Genomic DNA, 23,011 nt, shown 5'->3' with positions numbered 1-23,011 from the left:
ACACAGTATCATCATATCTACATACCAGACCTGGTACCCCTCATCTAGACATTCTACTGTATCTACTAACACACAGTATCATCATATCTACATACCAGACCTGGTACCCCTCATCTAGACATTCTACTGTATCTACTAACACAGTATCATCATATCTACATACCAGACCTGGTACCCCTCATCTAGACATTCTACTGTATCTACTAACACAGTATCATCATATCTACATACCAGACCTGGTACCCCTCATCTAGACATTCTACTGTATCTACTAACACAGTATCATCATATCTACATACCATACCAGACCCCTCATCTAGACATTCTACTGTATCTACTAACACAGTATCATCATATCTACATACCAGACCTGGTACCCCTCATCTAGACATTCTACTGTATCTCTGCTGTATCAGTGGCTCCCCGGTGTCTCTACAGGGCTCTCTGTTGATCTCCTTCACAGAAGGGAGGAGGAGGAGGAGGAGGAGGAGGAGAAACAATGTTTTTAACATCCATGACTTTTCACTGAACCAGTGAAATATAGAATGACATGATCTTACCTCTATCTGGGGAGTTGATGCTCTTCTCTCCCAGTTATTATCATGTAGATGGGTTGTAGAAGTGATTTAGCTGGTGTTATGAGTTCACATTCTTCTGGAGGCAGGAGGAGCTGGCAACAGTTCTGTAATTACATTCTAGCGTATGATGTGGGGTTGAGAGAGGCTCAGTAGCCGTCTCGGACACAGGAACTTTTGATACGACGAAGGGCATTAAGCACCTGGTCATCGTCTTCATCTCTCCGCCGCTGATTTATAACAAAACTATTAGAAAACATCAGACTCTGAGGAGAGAGAGAGAAATACCTCACCTCTTATGAGAGATCTCTATGGCTCACGATGTCATCCAGTTAGCTTTTCCTCCCTCCCTCCCTCCCTCCCTCCCTCCCTCCCTCCCTCCCTCCCTCCCTCCCTCCCTCCCTCCCTCCCTCCCTCCCTCCCTCCCTCCCTCCCTCCCTCCCTCCCTCCCTCCCTCCCTCCCTACAGTACCTCCATCCATTCCTCCCTCCCTCCCTACAGTACCTCCCTCCCTCCATCCCTACAGTACCTCCCTCCCTCACTCCTTTACAGTACCTCCATCCATTCCTCCCTCCCTTCCTACAGTACCTCCCTCCCTCCCTCCTTACAGTACATCCATCCATTCCTCCCTCCCTCCCTACAGTACCTCCCTCCCTCCCTCCCTACAGCACCTCCCTCCATTCCTCCCTCCCTCCCTACAGTACCTCCATCCATCCCTCCCTCCCTCCCTATAGTACCTCCCTCCCTCCCTCCCCTACAGTACCTCCATCCATTCCTCCCTCCCTCCCTACAGTACCTCCATCCATTCATCCCTCCCTCCCTACAGTACCTCCCTCCCTACATCCCTCCCTCCCTACAGTACCTCCCTCCCTACAGTACCTTCCTCCATTCATCCCTCCCTACAGTACCTCCATCCATTCCTCCCTCCCTCCCTACAGTACCTCCCTCCCTCCCTACAGTACCTCCCTCTCTCCCGACAGTACCTCCCTCTCTCCCGACAGTACCTCCCTCCCTCCCTACAGTACCTCCCTCCATTCCTCCCTACAGTACCTCCATCCATTCCTCCCTCCCTCCCTACAGTACCTCCCTCCCTCCCTACAGTACCTCCCTCCCTCCCTACAGTACCTCCCTCCCGACAGTACCTCCCTCCCTCCCTACAGTACCTCCCTCCCTCCCTACAGTACCTCCCTCCCTCCCTACAGTACCTCCCTCCCTCCCTCCCTACAGTACCTCCCTCCCTCCCGACAGTACCTCCCTCCCTCCCTCCCTCCCTCCCGGGTGTAGTGATAGATATCTGTAATGTCTAGTTATATTGATATTTTTACACTAGGTTGTGTGGACCTAAACATCTCCCCACATTATTCTCTAGGTAGTGGGGACCTAAACATCTCCCCACATTATTCTCTAGGTTGTGTGGACCTAAACATCTCCCCACATTATTCTCTAGGTTGTGTGGACCTAAACATCTCCCCACATTATTCTCTAGGTAGTGGGGACCTAAACATCTCCCCACATTATTCTCTAGGTTGTGTGGACCTAAACATCTCCCCACATTATTCTCTAGGTAGTGGGGACCTAAACATCTCCCCACATTATTCTCTAGGTAGTGGGGACCTAAACATCTCCCCACATTATTCTCTAGGTAGTGGGGACCTAAACATCTCCCCACATTATTCTCTAGGTTGTGTGGACCTAAACATCTCCCCACATTATTCTCTAGGTAGTGGGGACCTAAACATCTCCCCACATTATTCTCTAGGTTGTGTGGACCTAAACATCTCCCCACATTATTCTCTAGGTAGTGGGGACCTAAACATCTCCCCACATTATACTCTAGGTTGTGTGGACCTAAACATCTCCCCACATTATTCTCTAGGTTGTGTGGACCTAAACATCTCCCCACATTATTCTCTAGGTAGTGGGGACCTAAACATCTCCCCACATTATTCTCTAGGTTGTGTGGACCTAAACATCTCCCCACATTATTCTCTAGGTTGTGTGGACCTAAACATCTCCCCACATTATTCTCTAGGTTGTGTGGACCTAAACATCTCCCCACATTATTCTCTAGGTTGTGTGGACCTAAACATCTCCCCACATTATTCTCTAGGTAGTGGGGACCTAAACATCTCCCCACATTATTCTCTAGGTAGTGGGGACCTAAACATCTCCCCACATTATTCTCTAGGTAGTGGGGACCTAAACATCTCCCCACATTATTCTCTAGGTTGTGTGGACCTAAACATCTCCCCACATTATTCTCTAGGTTGTGTGGACCTAAACATCTCCCCACATTATTCTCTAGGTAGTGGGGACCTAAACATCTCCCCACATTATTCTCTAGGTAGTGGGGACCTAAACATCTCCCCACATTATTCTCTAGGTTGTGTGGACCTAAACATCTCCCCACATTATACTTTAGGTAGTGGGGACCTAAACATCTCCCCACATTATTCTCTAGGTTGTGTGGACCTAAACATCTCCCCACATTATTCTCTAGGTTGTGTGGACCTAAACATCTCCCCACATTATTCTCTAGGTTGTGTGGACCTAAACATCTCCCCACATTATTCTCTAGGTTGTGTGGACCTAAACATCTCCCCACATTATTCTCTAGGTAGTGGGGACCTAAACATCTCCCCACATTATTCTCTAGGTTGTGTGGACCTAAACATCTCCCCACATTATTCTCTAGGTTGTGTGGACCTAAACATCTCCCCACATTATTCTCTAGGTAGTGGGGACCTAAACATCTCCCCACATTATTCTCTAGGTAGTGGGGACCTAAACATCTCCCCACATTATTCTCTAGGTTGTGTGGACCTAAACATCTCCCCACATTATTCTCTAGGTAGTGGGGACCTAAACATCTCCCCACATTATTCTCTAGGTAGTGGGGACCTAAACATCTCCCCACATTATTCTCTAGGTTGTGTGGACCTAAACATCTCCCCACATTATTCTCTAGGTAGTGGGGACCTAAACATCTCCCCACATTATTCTCTAGGTTGTGTGGACCTAAACATCTCCCCACATTATTCTCTAGGTAGTGGGGACCTAAACATCTCCCCACATTATACTCTAGGTAGTGGGGACCTAAACATCTCCCCACATTATTCTCTAGGTAGTGGGGACCTAAACATCTCCCCACATTATTCTCTAGGTAGTGGGGACCTAAACATCTCCCCACATTATTCTCTAGGTTGTGTGGACCTAAACATCTCCCCACATTATTCTCTAGGTTGTGTGGACCTAAACATCTCCCCACATTATTCTCTAGGTAGTGGGGACCTAAACATCTCCCCACATTATTCTCTAGGTAGTGGGGACCTAAACATCTCCCCACATTATTCTCTAGGTAGTGGGGACCTAAACATCTCCCCACATTATTCTCTAGGTTGTGTGGACCTAAACATCTCCCCACATTATTCTCTAGGTAGTGGGGACCTAAACATCTCCCCACATTATTCTCTAGGTTGTGTGGACCTAAACATCTCCCCACATTATTCTCTAGGTAGTGGGGACCTAAACATCTCCCCACATTATTCTCTAGGTTGTGTGGACCTAAACATCTCCCCACATTATTCTCTAGGTAGTGGGGACCTAAACATCTCCCCACATTATTCTCTAGGTTGTGTGGACCTAAACATCTCCCCACATTATTCTCTAGGTAGTGGGGACCTAAACATCTCCCCACATTATACTCTAGGTAGTGGGGACCTAAACATCTCCCCACATTATTCTCTAGGTAGTGGGGACCTAAACATCTCCCCACATTATTCTCTAGGTAGTGGGGACCTAAACATCTCCCCACATTATACTCTAGGTAGTGGGGACCTAAACATCTCCCCACATTATTCTCTAGGTTGTGTGGACCTAAACATCTCCCCACATTATTCTCTAGGTAGTGGGGACCTAAACATCTCCCCACATTATTCTCTAGGTTGTGTGGACCTAAACATCTCCCCACATTATTCTCTAGGTAGTGGGGACCTAAACATCTCCCCACATTATTCTCTAGGTTGTGTGGACCTAAACATCTCCCCACATTATTCTCTAGGTAGTGGGGACCTAAACATCTCCCCACATTATACTCTAGGTAGTGGGGACCTAAACATCTCCCCACATTATTCTCTAGGTAGTGTGAACCTAAACATCTCCCCACATTATACTCTAGGTAGTGTGAACCTAAACATCTCCCCACATTATACTCTAGGTAGTGTGGACCTAGCATTACTAATACATACATCATTATCTAGCCTATATCATTACTAATACATACATCATTATCTAGCATATAGCATTACTAATACATACAGCATTATCTAGCCTATATCATTACTAATACATAGAACATTAACTTGCCTATAGCATTACTAATACATACATCATTATCTTACCAATAGCATTATCTAGCATATAGCATTACTAATACATACAGCATTATCTTGCCTATATCATTACTAATACATATAGCATTATCTAGCCTATAGCATTACTAATACATACAGCATTATCTTGCCTATATCATTACTAATACATATATCATTATCTAGTCTATAGTATTACTAATACATACAGCATTATCTTACCAATAGCATTATCTAGCATATAGCATTACTAATACGTACAGCATTATCTAGCCTATAGCATTACTAATACATATAGCATTATCTAGCCTATAGCATTACTAATACATACAGCATTATCTAGTCTATAGCATTATCTAGCCTATAGCATTACTAATACATAGAGCATTATCTAGCCTATATCATTACTAATACATACAGCATTATCTAGTCTATAGCATTATCTAGCCTATAGCATTACTAATACATACAGCATTATCTAGCCTATAGCATTACTAAAGCTACTTCCAGTTTGTGGGGTGAGGCTGGTTTAGTCAGGATAAACTGCTATTGAGAAGTGTGCTGAAATAATGATCTCATTAGGAAAAGCAGGCTCCTAATGTCCATAAAGTGTTTAAATGTTAGCTTTTTTTTAGTATTTTTGTGTGTGTTGTGTGTGAAGGTCACTCGGTGTCCTGACTAGTATTTGTGTGTGTTGTGTGTGAAGGTCACTCGGTGCGTCTGCTGGGTCAGAAGAAGGACAACGGGAAGCGTCTCGGTGGAGCCAGACTGGATCTGCCCAAGATTAGAAAGAACCCTCTGATAGAGATCATTTCAATCAATACAGGGTAAGCTGCTGTTTTCAACCAGGGGAAACACACGCACACACGCACACACACACACACACACACACACACACACACACACACACACACACACACACACACACACACACACACACACACACAGGTAGCCGGCGACAAACGGGGGGAGGCCAGAGGTAGCTCGCTAGACCAGTGCCTGGCTGGCCTCGTCACTCAGACCGGTGTCTGGCTGGCCTCCTCACTCAGACCGGTGCCTGGCTGGCCTCCTCACTCAGACCGGTGTCTGGCTGGCCTCCTCACTCAGACCGGTGCCTGGCTGGCCTCCTCACTCAGACCGGTGCCTGGCTGGCCTCCTCACTCAGACCGGTGTCTGGCTGGCCTCCTCACTCAGACCGGTGCCTGGCCGGCCTCGTCACTCAGACCGGTGCCTGGCCGGCCTCGTCACTCAGACCGGTGCCTGGCCGGCCTCGTCACTCAGACCGGTGCCTGGCCGGCCTCGTCACTCAGACCGGTGCCTGGCCGGCCTCGTCACTCAGACCGGTGCCTGGCCGGCCTCCTCACTCAGGCCGGTGCCTGGCTGGCCTCCTCACTCAGACAAGGGGGTGGACACTTGAAATGGAAGACTTCCTCATGGCAACATAGAGGAAGTTTTCCACATTTCCTTGACAACAACAATAATAGTGCCCTGTTTATTGAATGGTACTGTTGCCCAATACCTACGTGACCTACCGACCTGACTGGTCAGTTTCCAGGCCAACCAGTAAAACTGCTGTCTCAGGTTAACTGATGTGGTCTCAATACATTGTTAAGGTCTGGGGAATTCAGTGACTCAGATTCACAGACACAAGTGAGTTCAAGGTGAGAGAGAGAGAGTGACACCGTTACGACCCTGCACCTCTACGACCCTGTACCGTTAGGACTCTGTACCGTTACGACCCTGCACCGTTACGACCCTGCACCGTTACGACCCTGTACCGTTACGACCCTGTACCGTTACGACCCTGTACCGTTACGACTCTGTACCGTTACGACTCTGTACGGTTACGTTACGACCCTGCACCTCTTCGACCCTGTACTGTTACGACTCTGTACCGTTACGACCCTGTACCGTTACGACTCTGTACCGTTACGACCCTGTACCATTACGACCCTGTACAGTTACGACCCTGTACCGTTACATTACGACCCTGCGCCGTTACGACACTGCACCGTTAAGCCCCTGCACCGTTACGACACTGCACCGTTAAGCCCCTGCACCGTTACGACCCTGCACCGTTACGACCCTGTACCGTTACGACTCTGTACCGTTACGACACTGCACCGTTAAGCCCCTGCACCGTTATGACCCTGCACCTTTACAACCCTGCACCGCTACGACCCTGCACCGCTACGACCCTGCACCTTTACGACCCTGCACTGCTACGACCCTGCACCTGGCTAAGTGTTCTCCCCATCATAACCCTGGCTAAGTGTTCTCCCCATCATAACCCTGGCTAAGTGTTATCCCCATCATAACCCTGGCTAAGTGTTCTCCCCATCATAACCCTGGCTAAGTGTTGTCCCCATCATAACCCTGGCTAAGTGTTATCCCCATCATAACCCTGGCTAAGTGTTCTCCCCATCGTAACCCTGGCTAAGTGTTCTCCCCATCATAACCCTGGCTAAGTGTTCTCCCCATCGTAACCCTGGCTAAGTGTTATCCCCATCGTAACCCTGGCTAAGTGTTGTCCCCATCATAACCCTGGCTAAGTGTCCTCTCCATCGTAACCCTGGCTAAGTGTCCTCCCCACCATAACCCTGGCTAAGTGTCCTCCCCATCGTAACCCTGGCTAAGTGTTGTCCCCACCGTAACCCTGGCTAAGTGTTGTCCCCACCATAACCCTGGCTAAGTGTTCTCCCCATCATAACCCTGGCTAAGTGTTGTCCCCATCATAACCCTGGCTAAGTGTCCTATCCATCGTAACCCTGGCTAAGTGTTGTCCCCACCATAACCCTGGCTAAGTGTTATTCCCATCATAACCCTGGCTAAGTGTTCTCCCCATCATAACCCTGGCTAAGTGTTCTCCCCATCATTACCCTGGCTAAGTGTTATTCATCTCATGAAACCTTGATGTGGTTTTGTGTTTGAATACAGAGGAACCTCATTATGGTTTGATATACAGGCCTTCTGACCCAGTAGTACACACATCCATCTGCAAAACTCTCACACAGTCCTGTATAACTAACCTTGTGGGGACGCACAATTCAGTCCCATTCAAAATCCTGTTTACCCTAACCTTAACCCGAAATCTAAACCTAACCTTAACCCGAAATCTAAACCTAACCTTAACCCGAAATCTAAACCTAACCTTAACCCGAAATCTAAACCTAACCTTAACCCGAAATCTAAACCTAACCTTAACCCGAAATCTAAACCTAACCTTAACCCGAAATCTAAACCTAACCTTAACCCGAAATCCCCTATAAATAGCATTTGACCTTGTGGTCCCCACAAGTATAGTTAAACACACACACACACACACACACACACACACACACACACACACACACACACACACACACACACACACACACACACACACACACACACACACACACACACACACACACACACACACACAAGCACACACACACACCACAGATTACGTGAGATTGATGCAAGGATAAGCCCAGAGGGGTACAGAAGGTGTTTTGATGTTTCCAGAGGAGGAAGCAACCAGGGGCCCCCATGACAGCGCTGAGCTGCAACATCATGCCGTGTCGGTTGGGTGGGAGGCAGAAAGAAATTGAATTTCTCAGGAGATATATTGAATATTTGATGAGCGAGCGGTAGGTGGGTTTAGAAAACAGTGTCGCCTCATCCTCCCTTCCTTCCAGCTTGAACAGGATCCTTTTTACAGCCTCCCTCCCCCCTCATCCCCCGTCTCCTCCCCCCTGTCCGTCCCCGGTCTCCTCCCCCCTGTCCGTCCCCCGTCTCCTCCCACCTGTCCGTCCCCCGTCTCCTCCCTGTTTTATGGTGTTTACAGCCTCCCTCCCTCGTCCCCCGTCTCCTCCCCCTGTCCGTCCCCTGTCTCCTCCCCCCTGTCCGTCCCCCGTCTCCTCCCTCCCTCATCCCCCGTCTCCTCCCTCTGTCCATCCCCTGTCCCCTCCCTGTTTTATGGTGTTTACAGCCTCCCTCCCTCCCCCCTGTCCGTCCCCCGTCTCCTCCCTCCCTCGTCCCCCGTCTCCTCCCCCCTGTCCGTCCCTCCCCCCCCTCCCTCCCCCCTCCCTCGCCCCCCCGTCTCCTCCCCCCTGTCCGTCCCTCGTCCCCCTCCCTCCCTCGTCTCCTCCCTGTTTTATGGTGTTTACAGCCTCCCTCCCTCCCCCCTCCCTCGTCTCCTCCCTGTTTCATGGTGTTTACAGCCTCCCTCCCCTCCTCACATGGGTTCTAACATCAATGGGGTTGTTAATGTTTAATGGAAAAGGCTAATTTCATCAGTTTGAATCAGGAAAAGGGCCTGTTGTGATTCCTCTCAGGGAATTACCCCAGAAGACCTGGGCTTCTCAGTGGTATACACACACACACACACACACACACACACACACACACACGGTGACGACCCAATCAGTGGAGGTCATAATCTGCTGTTTGTAGACAGCCAGAGCAAGAGAGAGAAGCTTGTATGTTGTGTGTGTGTGTGTGTGTGTGTGTGTGTGTGTGTGTGTGTGCGCGTGTCAGAGAGACAATGTGTGTTTTAAAGAACAGCCGGTTGCACCTCTGCTTCCTGTCCAGAGCTTTGACCTTTGACCCCCTAGGTAAGTCAGAGGAATCTACTCATGTCTCTCTGTATGTGTCGGGGAAACAATGGGGCCTTGTCATTGGACAGACCAACACATGCAATACTCTTAACCGTCCTCAACCCTGCCTATTGATTGGAGCCTGGGGTACAAAGACATGCAGGCAGGCAGACACTGAGAGAATAGGCTGGGCAGTGTCCTCTCTGTCCCTGTTATAGGCTGGGCAGTGTCCTCTCTGTTATAGACTGGGGACTGTCCTCTCTGTCCCTGTTATAGACTGGGGACTGTCCTCTCTGTCCCTGTTATAGACTGGGCTGTGTCCTCTCTGTCCCTGTTATAGACTGGGCTGTGTCCTCTCTGTCCCTGTTATAGGCTGGGCAGTGTCCTCTCTGTCCCTGTTATAGGCTGGGCAGTGTCCTCTCTGTCCCTGTTATAGGCTGGGCAGTGTCCTCTCTGTCCCTGTTATAGGCTGGGCAGTGTCCTCTCTGTTATAGACTGGGGACTATCCTCTCTGTCCCTGTTATAGACTGGGCAGTGTCCTCTCTGTCCCTGTTATAGGCTGGGCAGTGTCCTCTCTGTCCCTGTTATAGGCTGGGCAGTGTCCTCTCTGTCCCTGTTATAGGCTGGGCAGTGTCCTCTCTGTCCCTGTTATAGGCTGGGCAGTGTCCTCTCTGTCCCTGTTATAGGCTGGGCAGTGTCCTCTCTGTCCCTGTTATAGGCTGGGCAGTGTCCTCTCTGTCCCTGTTATAGGCTGGGCAGTGTCCTCTCTGTCCCTGTTATAGGCTGGGCAGTGTCCTCTCTGTCCCTGTTATAGGCTGGGCAGTGTCCTCTCTGTCCCTGTTATAGGCTGGGCAGTGTCCTCTCTGTCCCTGTTATAGGCTGGGCAGTGTCCTCTCTGTCCCTGTTATAGGCTGGGCAGTGTCCTCTCTGTCCCTGTTATAGGCTGGGCAGTGTCCTCTCTGTCCCTGTTATAGGCTGGGCAGTGTCCTCTCTGTCCCTGTTATAGGCTGGGCAGTGTCCTCTCTGTCCCTGTTATAGGCTGGGCAGTGTCCTCTCTGTCCCTGTTATAGGCTGGGCAGTGTCCTCTCTGTCCCTGTTCTAGACTGGGCAGTGTCCTCTCTGTCCCTGTTCTAGACGTGCCACCTCTTGCACAGAGATGCAGTGCCGTAGACCGCTGTGATACAGCCTGGAATCGAACCAGGGTGTCTGTCGTGCCGCCTCTTGCACAGAGATGCAGTGCCGTAGACCGCTGTGATACAGCCTGGAATCGAACCAGGGTGTCTGTCGTGCCGCCTCTTGCACAGAGATGCAGTGCCGTAGACCGCTGTGATACAGCCTGGAATCGAACCAGGGTGTCTGTCGTGCCGCCTCTTGCACAGACATGCAGTGCCGTAGACCGCTGTGATACAGCCTGGAATCGAACCAGGGTGTCTGTCGTGCCGCCTCTTGCACAGACATGCAGTGCCGTAGACCGCTGTGATACAGCCTGGAATCGAACCAGGGTGTCTGTCGTGCCGCCTCTTGCACAGAGATGCAGTGCCGTAGACCGCTGTGCCACTCACCACTCTAATCTTACTGTCTCTGTGATATGTATATAAGGGTTGATCAACAAGGTTCTGGGTCGTCAGTGTCTGGTGTATCTAAGAGTTGATAAACAAGGTTCTGGGTCGTCAGTGTCTGGTGTATCTAAGAGTTGATAAACAAGGTTCTGGGTCGTCAGTGTCTGTGGTGTATCTCAGGGTTGATAAACAAGGTTCTGGGTCGTCAGTGTCTGGTGTATCTAAGAGTTGATAAACAAGGTTCTGGGTCGTCAGTGTCTGGTGTATCTAAGAGTTGATAAACAAGGTTCTGGGTCGTCAGTGTCTGGTGTATCTAAGAGTTGATAAACAAGGTTCTGGGTCGTCAGTGTCTGTGGTGTATCTCAGGGTTGATAAACAAGGTTCTGGGTCGTCAGTGTCTGGTGTATCTAAGAGTTGATAAACAAGGTTCTGGGTCGTCAGTGTCTGTGGTGTATCTCAGGGTTGATAAACAAGGTTCTGGGTCGTCAGTGTCTGGTGTATCTAAGAGTTGATAAACAAGGTTCTGGGTCGTCAGTGTCTGGTGTATCTAAGAGTTGATAAACAAGGTTCTGGGTCGTCAGTGTCTGGTGTATCTAAGAGTTGATAAACAAGGTTCTGGGTCGTCAGTGTCTGGTGTATCTAAGAGTTGATAAACAAGGTTCTGGGTCGTCAGTGTCTGGTGTATCTAAGAGTTTATCAACAAGGTTCTGGGTCGTCAGTGTCTGGTGTATCTAAGAGTTTATCAACAAGGTTCTGGGTCGTCAGTGTCTGGTGTATCTAAGAGTTTATCAACAAGGTTCTGGGTCGTCAGTGTCTGGTGTATCTAAGAGTTGATAAACAAGGTTCTGGGTCGTCAGTGTCTGGTGTATCTAAGAGTTGATAAACAAGGTTCTGGGTCGTCAGTGTCTGGTGTATCTCAGGGTTGATAAACAAGGTTCTGGGTCGTCAGTGTCTGTGGTGAATCTCAGGGTTGATAAACAAGGTTCTGGGTCGTCAGTGTCTGTGGTGTATCTCAGGGTTGATAAACAAGGTTCTGGGTCGTCAGTGTCTGTGGTGTATCTCAGGGTTGATAAACAAGGTTCTGGGTCGTCAGTGTCTGTGGTGTATCTCAGGGTTGATAAACAAGGTTCTGGGTCATCAGTGTCTGTGGTGTATCTCAGGGTTGATAAACAAGGTTCTGGGTCGTCAGTGTCTGTGGTGTATCTCAGGGTTGATAAACAAGGTTCTGGGTCGTCAGTGTCTGTGGTGTTTCTAAACAAGGCTGATGTGTATTTGACAGTACTAGATGGTCTAGTCTCCTGGTGTGTGTGATTATGAGTGAGACAGAGCAGTTTAAGGGCTCCTAGAGGGACTGTGTCATCAACCCTAAAAGTTCCAGAATTCTGGTGAGAAATGGCAGCCATATTGGTCAGGGAGAAATCCCAACGTGGTCTCATTGGAATGAATGGCAGGAGAGACTGTGAGTGCTGTTTTATATGATACTAGAACAGTACCTGTTGCATTTACAACTAGTCTAAATCCTGTCATCTGATGATGTCAGCCGGTGTATGTCTGTGGGTTGACTGCATTTGTTTGAATGGAATGTTGTCGTATCGGCAGTTAATTTGAAAATGTAATGGAATGTTGTTGTATCGGCAGTTAATTTGAAAATGTAATGGAATGTTGTCGTATCGGCAGTTAATTTGAAAATGGAATGGAATGTTGTTGTATCGGCAGTTAATTTGAAAATGTAATGTAATGTTGTTGTATCGGCAGTTAATTTGAAAATGTAATGGAATCAATCCTCTAAAACTGGCTAGCTAGCTAACACATACAGTGCAGATACAATCTTCAAAGTCTGGAGAACCATGGTTCACTAACTCCCTGACCAACATGGCTGACTTTTATAGCTGTCATAAGAAGGTTCATGACCAATCTAGTATTATAACTTCTATGGTTCTTTAAAAATATACATAATATTTCACCTTTATTTAACCAGGTAGACTAGTTGAGAACACCTTTATTTAACCAGGTAGGTTAGTTGAGAACACCTTTATTTAACCAGGTAGACTAGTTGAGAACACCTTTATTTAACCAGGTAGGTTAGTTGAGAACACCTTTATTTAACCAGGTAGACTAGTTGAGAACACCTTTATTTAACCAGGTCGGCCAGTTGAGAACGAGTTCACATTTACAACTGCGACCTGGCCAAGATAAAGCAAAGCAGTGCGACACAAACAACAACACAGAGTTACACATGGAATAAACAAACATACAGTCAATAACACAATAGAAAGTCTGTATACAGTGTGTGCAAATGAGGTAGGATTAGGGAGGTAAGGCAATAAATAGGCCATGGTGGCAAAATAATTACAAATTAGCAATTAAACCCTGGAGTGATAGATGTGCAGAAGATGAGTGTGCAAGTAGAGATACTGAGGTACAAAGGAGCTAAATTAATAAATAGCAATATGGGGAGGAGGTAGTTTCTTCCCCTCTGTACCTGTGATAGTGAGTCAGTGTGTACTCTCAGGGTTCTGCTCAATGGACAACCTCAGATTAGGTTAAAAGACATTCAGTTAGTTTAACATTACGCTCCAGACACAAACATCATAGGGTAAACATTGTCTAGTGCAGACAGGCAGTGTTGCCAGGCACGCGTGTGTCTGCATTGATACCTAGAGAGATGAGGTTCCTCCCTCTCTGTGTCTGACGGCTGGCAGACCTGCCCCAGAGACTCAGGGGATGTGTGTGACTGTGTTCATGCATCCCTGGGAGACCTGCCCCAGAGACTCAGGGGATGTGACTGTGTTCATGCTTCCCTGGGAGACCTGCCCCAGAGACCATGGGGATGTGACTGTGTTCATGCTTCCCTGACAGACCTGCCCCAGAGACCATGGGGGGGATATCAGTCGCTGTCTTTGATGTGGTACCTTTAATCTGTGGTTTTGTAGAACAACGCTGAACCAACTCCTCACCCAGCAGCACCACAGGTTAATTAGACACTGTAGGGGTATCTAGTTTCAGACCAGTATGTAGAGGGATCTAGTTTCAGACCAGTATGTAGAGGGATCTAGTTTCAGACCAGTATGTAGGGGGATCTAGTTTCAGACCAGTATGTAGAGGGATCTAGTTTCAGACCAGTATGTAGGGGGATCTAGTTTCAAACCAGTATGTAGGGGATCTAGTTTCAAACCAGTATGTAGAGGATCTAGTTTCAGACCAGTATGTAGAGGATCTAGTTTCAGACCAGTATGTAGGGGGATCTAGTTTCAGACCAGTATGTAGAGGATCTAGTTTCAGACCAGTATGTAGGGGATCTAGTTTCAGACCAGTATGTAGGGGATCTAGTTTCAGACCAGTATGTAGACGATCTAGTTTCAGACCAGTATGTAGAGGATCTAGTTTCAGACCAGTATGTAGAGGGGATCTAGTTTCAGACCAGTATGTAGAGGGGATCTAGTTTCAGACCAGTATGTAGAGGCTCTAGTTTCAGACCAGTGTGTGTGTGTGTGTGTGTGTGTGTGTGTGTGTGTGTGTCCCAGTCCCAGCAACACTTAGGAACACATTCCCCATAGAGGAACATTATCAGCGGTAAAACAGTTATTTAACTGCTGATCAGGGGACTCCACATTTTTTTTGACTTAATTAATTAATTACATTCATCTCTTGGGCAATCTTATTTTCATTTAGAAATAAAATACTGAAACCCGTAGGCCTATAGATTAGAATATGAAAGCAAAATAGATTGTCCAGGGCCATCACACACGGGTGTTTATTAAAATCATTAATCCCACTATGTTTTTTTGGGGGGGGGGTTAACAGATTTGGGTCAAATGTCTGGGATTTACCTCAATAATCTTTGAGTTATACTTGTACTGATCAACCGCTGAACAAAATGCTCTCTTTAATGCTCTTAGTATGGCTCTGCTTTGTCGAAGCCTTTGTCCCATGTGCCACCCTATTCCCTATGTAGTGGACTAAATGGCACCCTATTCCCTATGTAGTGGACTAAATGGCACCCTATTCCCTATGTAGTGGACTAAATGGCACCCTATTCCCTATGTAGTGGACTACTGTTGACCAGGGCCCTATGTAGTGGACCAAATGTCACCCTATTCCCTATGTAGTGGACTAAATAGCACCCTATTCCCTATGTAGTGGACTAAATGGCACCCTATTCCCTATGTAGTGGACTAAATGGCACCCTATTCCCTATGTAGTGGACTACTGTTGACCAGGGCCCTATGTAGTGGACCAAATGTCACCCTATTCCCTATGTAGTGGACTAAATAGCACCCTATTCCCTATGTAGTGGACTAAATGGCACCCTATTCCCTATGTAGTGGACTAAATGGCACCCTATTCCCTATGTGGTGGACTAAATGCACCCTATTCCCTATGTAGTGGACTACTGTTGACCAGGGCCCTATGTTGTGGACTAAATGGCACCCTATTCCCTATGTAGTGGACTAAATGGCACCCTATTCCCTATGTAGTGGACTCCTGTTCACCAGGGCCCTATGTAGTAGACTACTGTTGACCAGCACCCTATGTAGTGGACTCCTGTTGACCAGCGCCCTATGTAGTAGACTACTGTTGACCAGGGCACTATGTAGGGGACTCCTGTTGACCAGGGCCCTATCTAGTAGACTACTGTTGACCAAGGCCCTATCTAGTAGACTACTGTTGACCAGGGCCCTGTCTAGTAGGGTAGGAGGAATCATCTCCTCACTCACACTTTTCTGGACACAGCCAGCTTTAGATTCTCTGAGACAGAAATACTTTTTAGCTGATATAGTCAAGGAACACCTGGTTCAGATCAGCACTCTCCTGTCGACTGGGTTGTCCTGGTTCATCTATTATATAACAGATCCATATAGACATCCAAGTGATAGTGATCCTCCCTGTATCCTCCCTGCCTTCAATATTAATATCCCCCTGACTGTATCCTCCCTGCCTTCAGTCATAATATCCCACTGACTGTATCCTCCCTGCCTTCAATCATAATATCCCCCTGACTGTATCCTCCCTGTATCCTCCCTGTCTTCAGTCATAATATCCCCCTGACTGTATCCTCCGTCTTCAATCATAATATCCCCCTGACGGTATCCTCCCTGTATCCTCCCTGTCTTCAATAATAATATCCCCCTGACTGTATCCTCCCTGCCTTCAATAATAGTATCCCCCTGATTGTATCCTCCCTGCCTTCACAGATGTTCTGGCCCAGAGTGGTGATCATTTCTGTGGTGAGGCGTCTCCAGTGCCTGGCCTTGGCCCTGGCTGTCTTCGTCCTCCACTAACAGTGTAACACAGGCAGCTCTAATACCCTGTGATGTGTGGCTCCCAGCAAATTGATCTGCCACTCAGGCTGAGACTCAGTCGCAGAGGCGGTCGTAGAACAGCGGTGACCCTTTGACCCCTGTATCCAACCTGTTGTTGAGCTTTCGACTCTAGCTGTGACATTTGACCTTTCTCCGCTTGGCTGTGAGGTATGATTTGTGACACCAGAGCCAGACGCAACACACGAACACAAATCCTGCCGTCTCACCCGATCTCGTCTCCTTATTTCTCTCCTCTCGCTCACACTCTTTCTACTAGGGGTGTACTGGTACCTCGGTTCAGTTCACACTGTGAACCTGAATGAGTACATCAAACACGAGGCCTATAGGCTATGTCTATCCTGTGTTGTATGCTAGTTGAAAAAACAACTACAGCAGTTTGTTATCCAAATTCAAATCTTAACTGACGCATTTCAAACTATTGTTGTTGTGAGACTGGAAACTAGTTCTGTAGGAGGATCAATAAACCTGGAAACTAGTTCTGTAGGAGGGTCAATAAACCTGGAAACTATTTCTGTAGGGGGGTCAATAAACCTGGAAACTATTTCTGTAGGAGGATCAATAAACCTGGAAACTAGTTCTGTAGGAGGATCAATAAACCTGGAAACTAGTTCTGTAGGAGGATCAATAAACCTGGAAACTAGTTCTGTAGGGGGGTCAATAAACCTGGAAACTAGTTCTGTAGGAGGATCAATAAACCTGGAAACTAGTTCTGTAGGAGGATCAATAAACCTGGAAACTAGTTCTGTAGGAGGATCAATAAACCTGGAAACTAGTTCTGTAGGAGGATCAATAAACCTGGAAACTAGTTCTGTAGGAGGATCAATAAACCTGGAAACTAGTTCTGTAGGAGGATCAATAAACCTGGAAACTAGTTCTGTAGGAGGATCAATAAACCTGGAAACTAGTTCTGTAGGAGGATCAATAAACCTGGAAACTAGTTCTGTAGGAGGGTCAATAAACCTGGAAACTAGTTCTGTAGGGGGGTCAATAAACCTGGAAACTAGTTCTGTAGGAGGATCAATAAACCTGGAAACTAGTTCTGTAGGAGGATCAATAAACCTGGAAACTAGTTCTGTAGGAGGATCAATAAACCTGGAAACTAGTTCTGTAGGAGGATCAATAAACCTGGAAACTAGTTCTGTAGGAGGATCAATAAACCTGGAAACTAGTTCTGTAGGGGGGTCAATAAACCTGGAAACTAGTTCTGTAGGGGGGTCAATAAACCTGGAAACTAGTTCTGTAGGGGGGTCAATAAACCTGGAAACTAGTTCTGTAGGGGGGTCAATAAACCTGGAAACTAGTTCTGTAGGGGGGTCAATAAACCTGGAAACTAGTTCTGTAGGAGGATCAATAAACCTGGAAACTAGTTCTGTAGGGGGGTCAATAAACCTGGAAACTAGTTCTGTAGGAGGATCAATAAACCTGGAAACTAGTTCTGTAGGAGGATCAATAAACCTGGAAACTAGTTCTGTAGGAGGATCAATAAACCTGGAAACTAGTTCTGTAGGGGGGTCAATAAACCTGGAAACTAGTTCTGTAGGAGGATCAATAAACCTGGAAACTAGTTCTGTAGGAGGATCAATAAACCTGGAAACTAGTTCTGTAGGGGGGTCAATAAACCTGGAAACTAGTTCTGTAGGAGGATCAATAAACCTGGAAACTAGTTCTGTAGGAGGATCAATAAACCTGGAAACTAGTTCTGTAGGAGGATCAATAAACCTGGAAACTAGTTCTGTAGGAGGATCAATAAACCTGGAAACTAGTTCTGTAAGGGGGTCAATAAACCTGGAAACTAGTTCTGTAGGGGGGTCAATAAACCTGGAAACTAGTTCTGTAGGGGGGTCAATAAACCTGGAAACTAGTTCTGTAGGGGGGTCAATAAACCTGGAAACTAGTTCTGTAGGGGGGTCAATAAACCTGGAAACTAGTTCTGTAGGAGGATCAATAAACCTGGAAACTAGTTCTGTAGGGGGGGTCAATAAACCTGGAAACTAGTTCTGTAGGGGGGTCATCGGTGGGGTTGATATACCTAAATCTCCGGTTTTGTGCGAACGTTTTCTCTTCTCAGTAGATTACACGGTGATGGACAGAGAGAATATGTCTCCACTACTCAAGTAGAATAGTTTATGCAGCAGACAACACCTCAAACATGTTGACGCTGACATCACCCCAGTATTCCCACTCGGAGAATGACAGAAACACAAAAACCAGACTCTCTCCTCCCCTCTGTGTTCAAACAGCCCTTCGCAGCTGATTCTGACCGGGACAAAGAAATGACGAGAGCAACAGGTGTGTTTTATAGCTGCGGATGTGTGCCCTTTCTCGGTGGTTGAGTAGAATACGTTGTTTCAGCTCCTTGTGAAAGTCCTCGAGCCACGTTAGTAACTTTGTCCTCTCACACCCATTTCTGAGGACATGTAGTACCCGCTCTATATAAACAGGCTAAAGCCAAACGTTTTCAATGATTTGGCCCAATGCACCCTGGGCTGTGCTTACTACAGATGGATGGACCTCCAGGGCTACGGAGAGCTACTAAACAGTAACAGCCAATCACATTACTCCGGAGTAGGAAATGAGAAGTACCGCGCAACAGGCACTCTTTCTGACAGTGTTTCTATGTGTATCATGGTAAGGAAACATTATAACACAGATCCATATCATGTCTGAGTCATGTTTACTTTATGATTTCACACCATTATGGGTACTTTATTTGAGTTGTTGACGATGAATCGTTTTTTAATATTTAAGGAAGTAGAACAGATTGTGATGTCATCCGGTATTATGTCATGACCATATAAGGAAAACAACCCGTAGGATTGTATTAAATTAACATAAATTAGCTGCTGCAACTGTTACCATTTTCATAGTCTTGCTGTTCCCGAAACCGAACCGTGACCCCCCCCCCCCCCCCAAAAGAAAACTGCAATGCGTACCGAACCGTTGGTTTGGTGAACCCGTTAGTTACACCCCTACTTTCTACTGAGCCTCGTAAACAGGGACCCCAGTAAAATGGCACCACGGTCAAAATAAGAACCACACCCCTGTGTGGCTTCTCAGGTTCTGTTGTCACCTCAGACTGGGGTGAGGAGGCTACAGTATCTAGAATCAGTGAGACAACAACCCCTCCCCCCCAGGACAGGTTCTGTTGTTCCCAGATGGCAGCGGGGTCATTAGCTCAGTACCTAACTGTGTCGTGGTCAATCACCAGGGGGGGGGGTAAAGTCAAGCTGATCAACTTGTTGTTCCTGGTTGGATTTGGTGGGATTTAAAAAAACTAAATCTCTTCCATTTCATTTTATTGGGACTTTGTAGATTTGTGTATAACTCTCCTATTGCATCAGTTATTGACAATATCCTCTTTCACACTTCCTGTTAAACAATAAAATAATGTTCATTAAATGAATGTTTTTATACACTAACTTCATTACAAACCGTCATTAAAAGCACATGAATCAGATTTACTCAGATTTGTCCTAAAATCCTAGAATATCATCTCATCACAATGATAATCTGATCATGTCTCAGTTTACACCTGGCAACTCAGTTACACCTGGCAACTCAGTTACACCTGGCAACTCAGTTACACCTGGCAACTCAGTTACACCTGGCAACTCAGTTACACCTGGCAACTCAGTCACCCTGGCAACTCAGTCACCCTGGCACTTCCATCACCCTGGCACCTCAGTCACCCTGGCAACTCAGTCACCCTGGCAACTCAGTCACCCTGGCACTTCCATCACCCTGGCACCTCAGTCACCCTGGCAACTCAGTCACCCTGGCACCTCAGTTAACCTGGCAGCTCCTCCCATCCCTCTTGCCATTGGTTATCTGGCTACTTATATCCCACATGCCATTGGCCAGCTGTTTAGCCATTCCCGCTCAGTGAGAGTGTTGTTAATCGCTCTCCCACGATCAACATCATCAGACTGACATACATCTTAGTTGAGAAATCCTATTGGTCAGTCAAGAGGACTAGTCCGGTCCTGTCAGTGTGTTGTGATTGGTCAGCCAGTCCCACCCAATCATTAGACTGATAGCCAGTTAACAGTCATACCTCCTCCTGTCTCGTCCAATCATCAGACTGACAGGCAGTTAACAGTCATACCTCCTCCTGTCTCGTCCAATCATCAGACTTCCAGTCCGGTGGTCCATAAGCTGGGTGCTCTTTACAGAATCACTGGGCTGATACCAATACTCATCCCTGTCTACTGTCCCAGTCTAATGTGGCTGATACCAATACTCATCCCTGTCTACTGTCCCAGTCTAATGTGGCTGATACCAATGCTCATCCCTGTCTACTGTCCCAGTCTAATGTGGCTGATACCAATACTCATCCCTGTCTACTGTCCCAGTCTAATGTGGCTGATACCAATACTCATCCCTGTCTACTGTCCCAGTCTAATGTGGCTGATACCAATACTCATCCCTGTCTACTGTCCCAGTCTAATGTGGCTAATACCAATACTCATCCCTGTCTACTGTCCCAGTCTAATGTGGCTGATACCAATACTCATCCCTGTCTACTGTCCCAGTCTAATGTGGCTGATACCAATACTCATCCCTGTCTACTGTCCCAGTCTAATGTGGCTAATACCAATACTCATCCCTGTCTACTGTCCCAGTCTAATGTGGCTGATACCAATACTCATCCCTGTCTACTGTCCCACTATAATACCACTGTGTCTCAGCCCTGTGTGGTGTCTACTGTCCCCACTATAATACCACTGTCTCAGCCCTATCTACTGTCCCAGTCTAATGTGGCTGATACCAATACTCATCCCTGTCTACTGTCCCAGTCTAATGTGGCTGATACCAATACTCATCCCTGTCTACTGTCCCAGTCTAATGTGGCTAATACCAATACTCATCCCTGTCTACTGTCCCAGTCTAATGTGGCTGATACCAATACTCATCCCTGTCTACTGTCCCACTATAATACCACTGTGTCTCAGCCCTGTGTGGTGTCTACTGTCCCCACTATAATACCACTGTCTCAGCCCTATCTACTGTCCCACTATAATACCACTGTCTCAGCCCTGTGTGGTGTCTACTGTCCCCACTATAATACCACTGTGTCTCAGCCCTGTGTGGTGTCTACTGTCCCCACTATAATACCACTGTGTCTCAGCCCTGTGTGGTGTCTACTGTCCCCACTATAATACCACTGTGTCTCAGCCCTGTGTGGTGTCTACTGTCCCCACTATAATACCACTGTGTCTGAGCCCTGTGTGGTGTCTACTGTCCCCACTATAATACCACTGTGTCTCAGCCCTGTGCGGTGTCTACTGTCCCACTATAATACCACTGTGTCTCAGCCCTGTGTGGTGTCTACTGTCCCCACTATAATACCACTGTCTCAGCCCTATCTACTGTCCCACTATAATACCACTGTCTCATCCCTGTGTGGTGTCTACTGTCCCCACTATAATACCACTGTCTCAGCCCTGTCTACTGTCCCACTATAATACCACTGTCTCATCCCTGTGTGGTGTCTACTGTCCCACTATAATACCACTGTCTCAGCCCTGTCTACTTTCCCACTATAATACCACTGTCTCAGCCCTGTGTGGTGTCTACTGTCCCCACTATAATACCACTGTGTCTCAGCCCTGTGTGGTGTCTACTGTCCTACTATAATACCACTGTGTCTCAGCCCTGTCTACTGTCCCACTATAATACCACTGTCTCAGCCCTGTGTGGTGTCTACTGTCCCCACTATAATACCACTGTGTCTCAGCCCTGTGTGGTGTCTACTGTCCTACTATAATACCACTGTGTCTCAGCACTGTGTGGTGTCTACTGTCCTACTATAATACCACTGTGTCTCAGCCCTGTGTGGTGTCTACTGTCCCACTATAATACCACTGTGTCTCCTGCTGTTACCACCACATTTTGAGGACAACACACCACATAGCAGCACAGCTACCTCACTGCTATTGTACTGTACAGCCAGTCCCTCTGTTGTTCTACTGTACAGTCAGTCTCTCTGCTGTTCTACAGCCAGTCCCTCTGCTGTTCTTCTGTACAGCCAGACCCTCTGCTGTTCTTCTGTACAGCCAGACCCTCTGCTGTTCTACTGTACCGCCAGTCCCTCTGCTGTTCTACAGTACAGTCAGTCCATCTGCTGTTCTACTGTACAGTCAGTCCCTCTGCTGTTCTACAGTACAGTCAGTCCCTCTGCTGTTCTACAGTACAGTCAGTCCCTCTGCTGTTCTACTGTACAGTCAGTCCCTCTGCTGTTCTACTTTACAGTCAGTCCCTCTGCTGTTCTACAGTACAGTCAGTCCCTCTGCTGTTCTACTTTACAGTCAGTCCCTCTGCTGTTCTACTGTACAGTCAGCCCCTCTGCTATTCTACAGTCAGTCCCTCTGCTGTTCTACTTTAGTCAGTCCATCTGCTGTTCTACTGTACAGTCAGTCCCTCTGCTATTCTACAGTCATTCCCTCTGCTGTTCTACTGTACAGTCAGTCCCTCTGCTATTCTACAGTCAGTCCCTCTGCTATTCTACTGTACAGTCAGTCCCTCTGCTGTTCTACAGTCAGTTCCTCTGCTGTTCTACAGTCAGTCCCTCTGTTGTTCTACTGTACAGTCAGTCCCTCTGCT

At 47.3% G+C, this 23,011-nt stretch overlaps 1 protein-coding gene across 1 annotated transcript in view; it reads left to right on the top strand.

Annotated features, from left to right (window-relative positions):
- Positions 1-23,011, top strand: part of LOC116372488 (threonylcarbamoyladenosine tRNA methylthiotransferase-like) — a 187,513-nt gene that overhangs the window by 111,517 nt on the left and 52,985 nt on the right. Inside the window, exon 5 of the mRNA XM_031821294.1 lies at positions 5,652-5,772. Coding sequence (XP_031677154.1) covers positions 5,652-5,772 — 121 coding nt within the window. The remainder of the gene's footprint in view (positions 1-5,651; positions 5,773-23,011) is intronic.

Source organism: Oncorhynchus kisutch, unplaced genomic scaffold (genome assembly GCF_002021735.2).
Source record: "Oncorhynchus kisutch isolate 150728-3 unplaced genomic scaffold, Okis_V2 scaffold3957, whole genome shotgun sequence".
Taxonomy (NCBI): Eukaryota; Metazoa; Chordata; class Actinopteri; order Salmoniformes; family Salmonidae; genus Oncorhynchus; species Oncorhynchus kisutch.
Note: the sequence above shows the minus strand (reverse complement) of the source record. Positions and strands in the feature narration are given on the sequence as shown.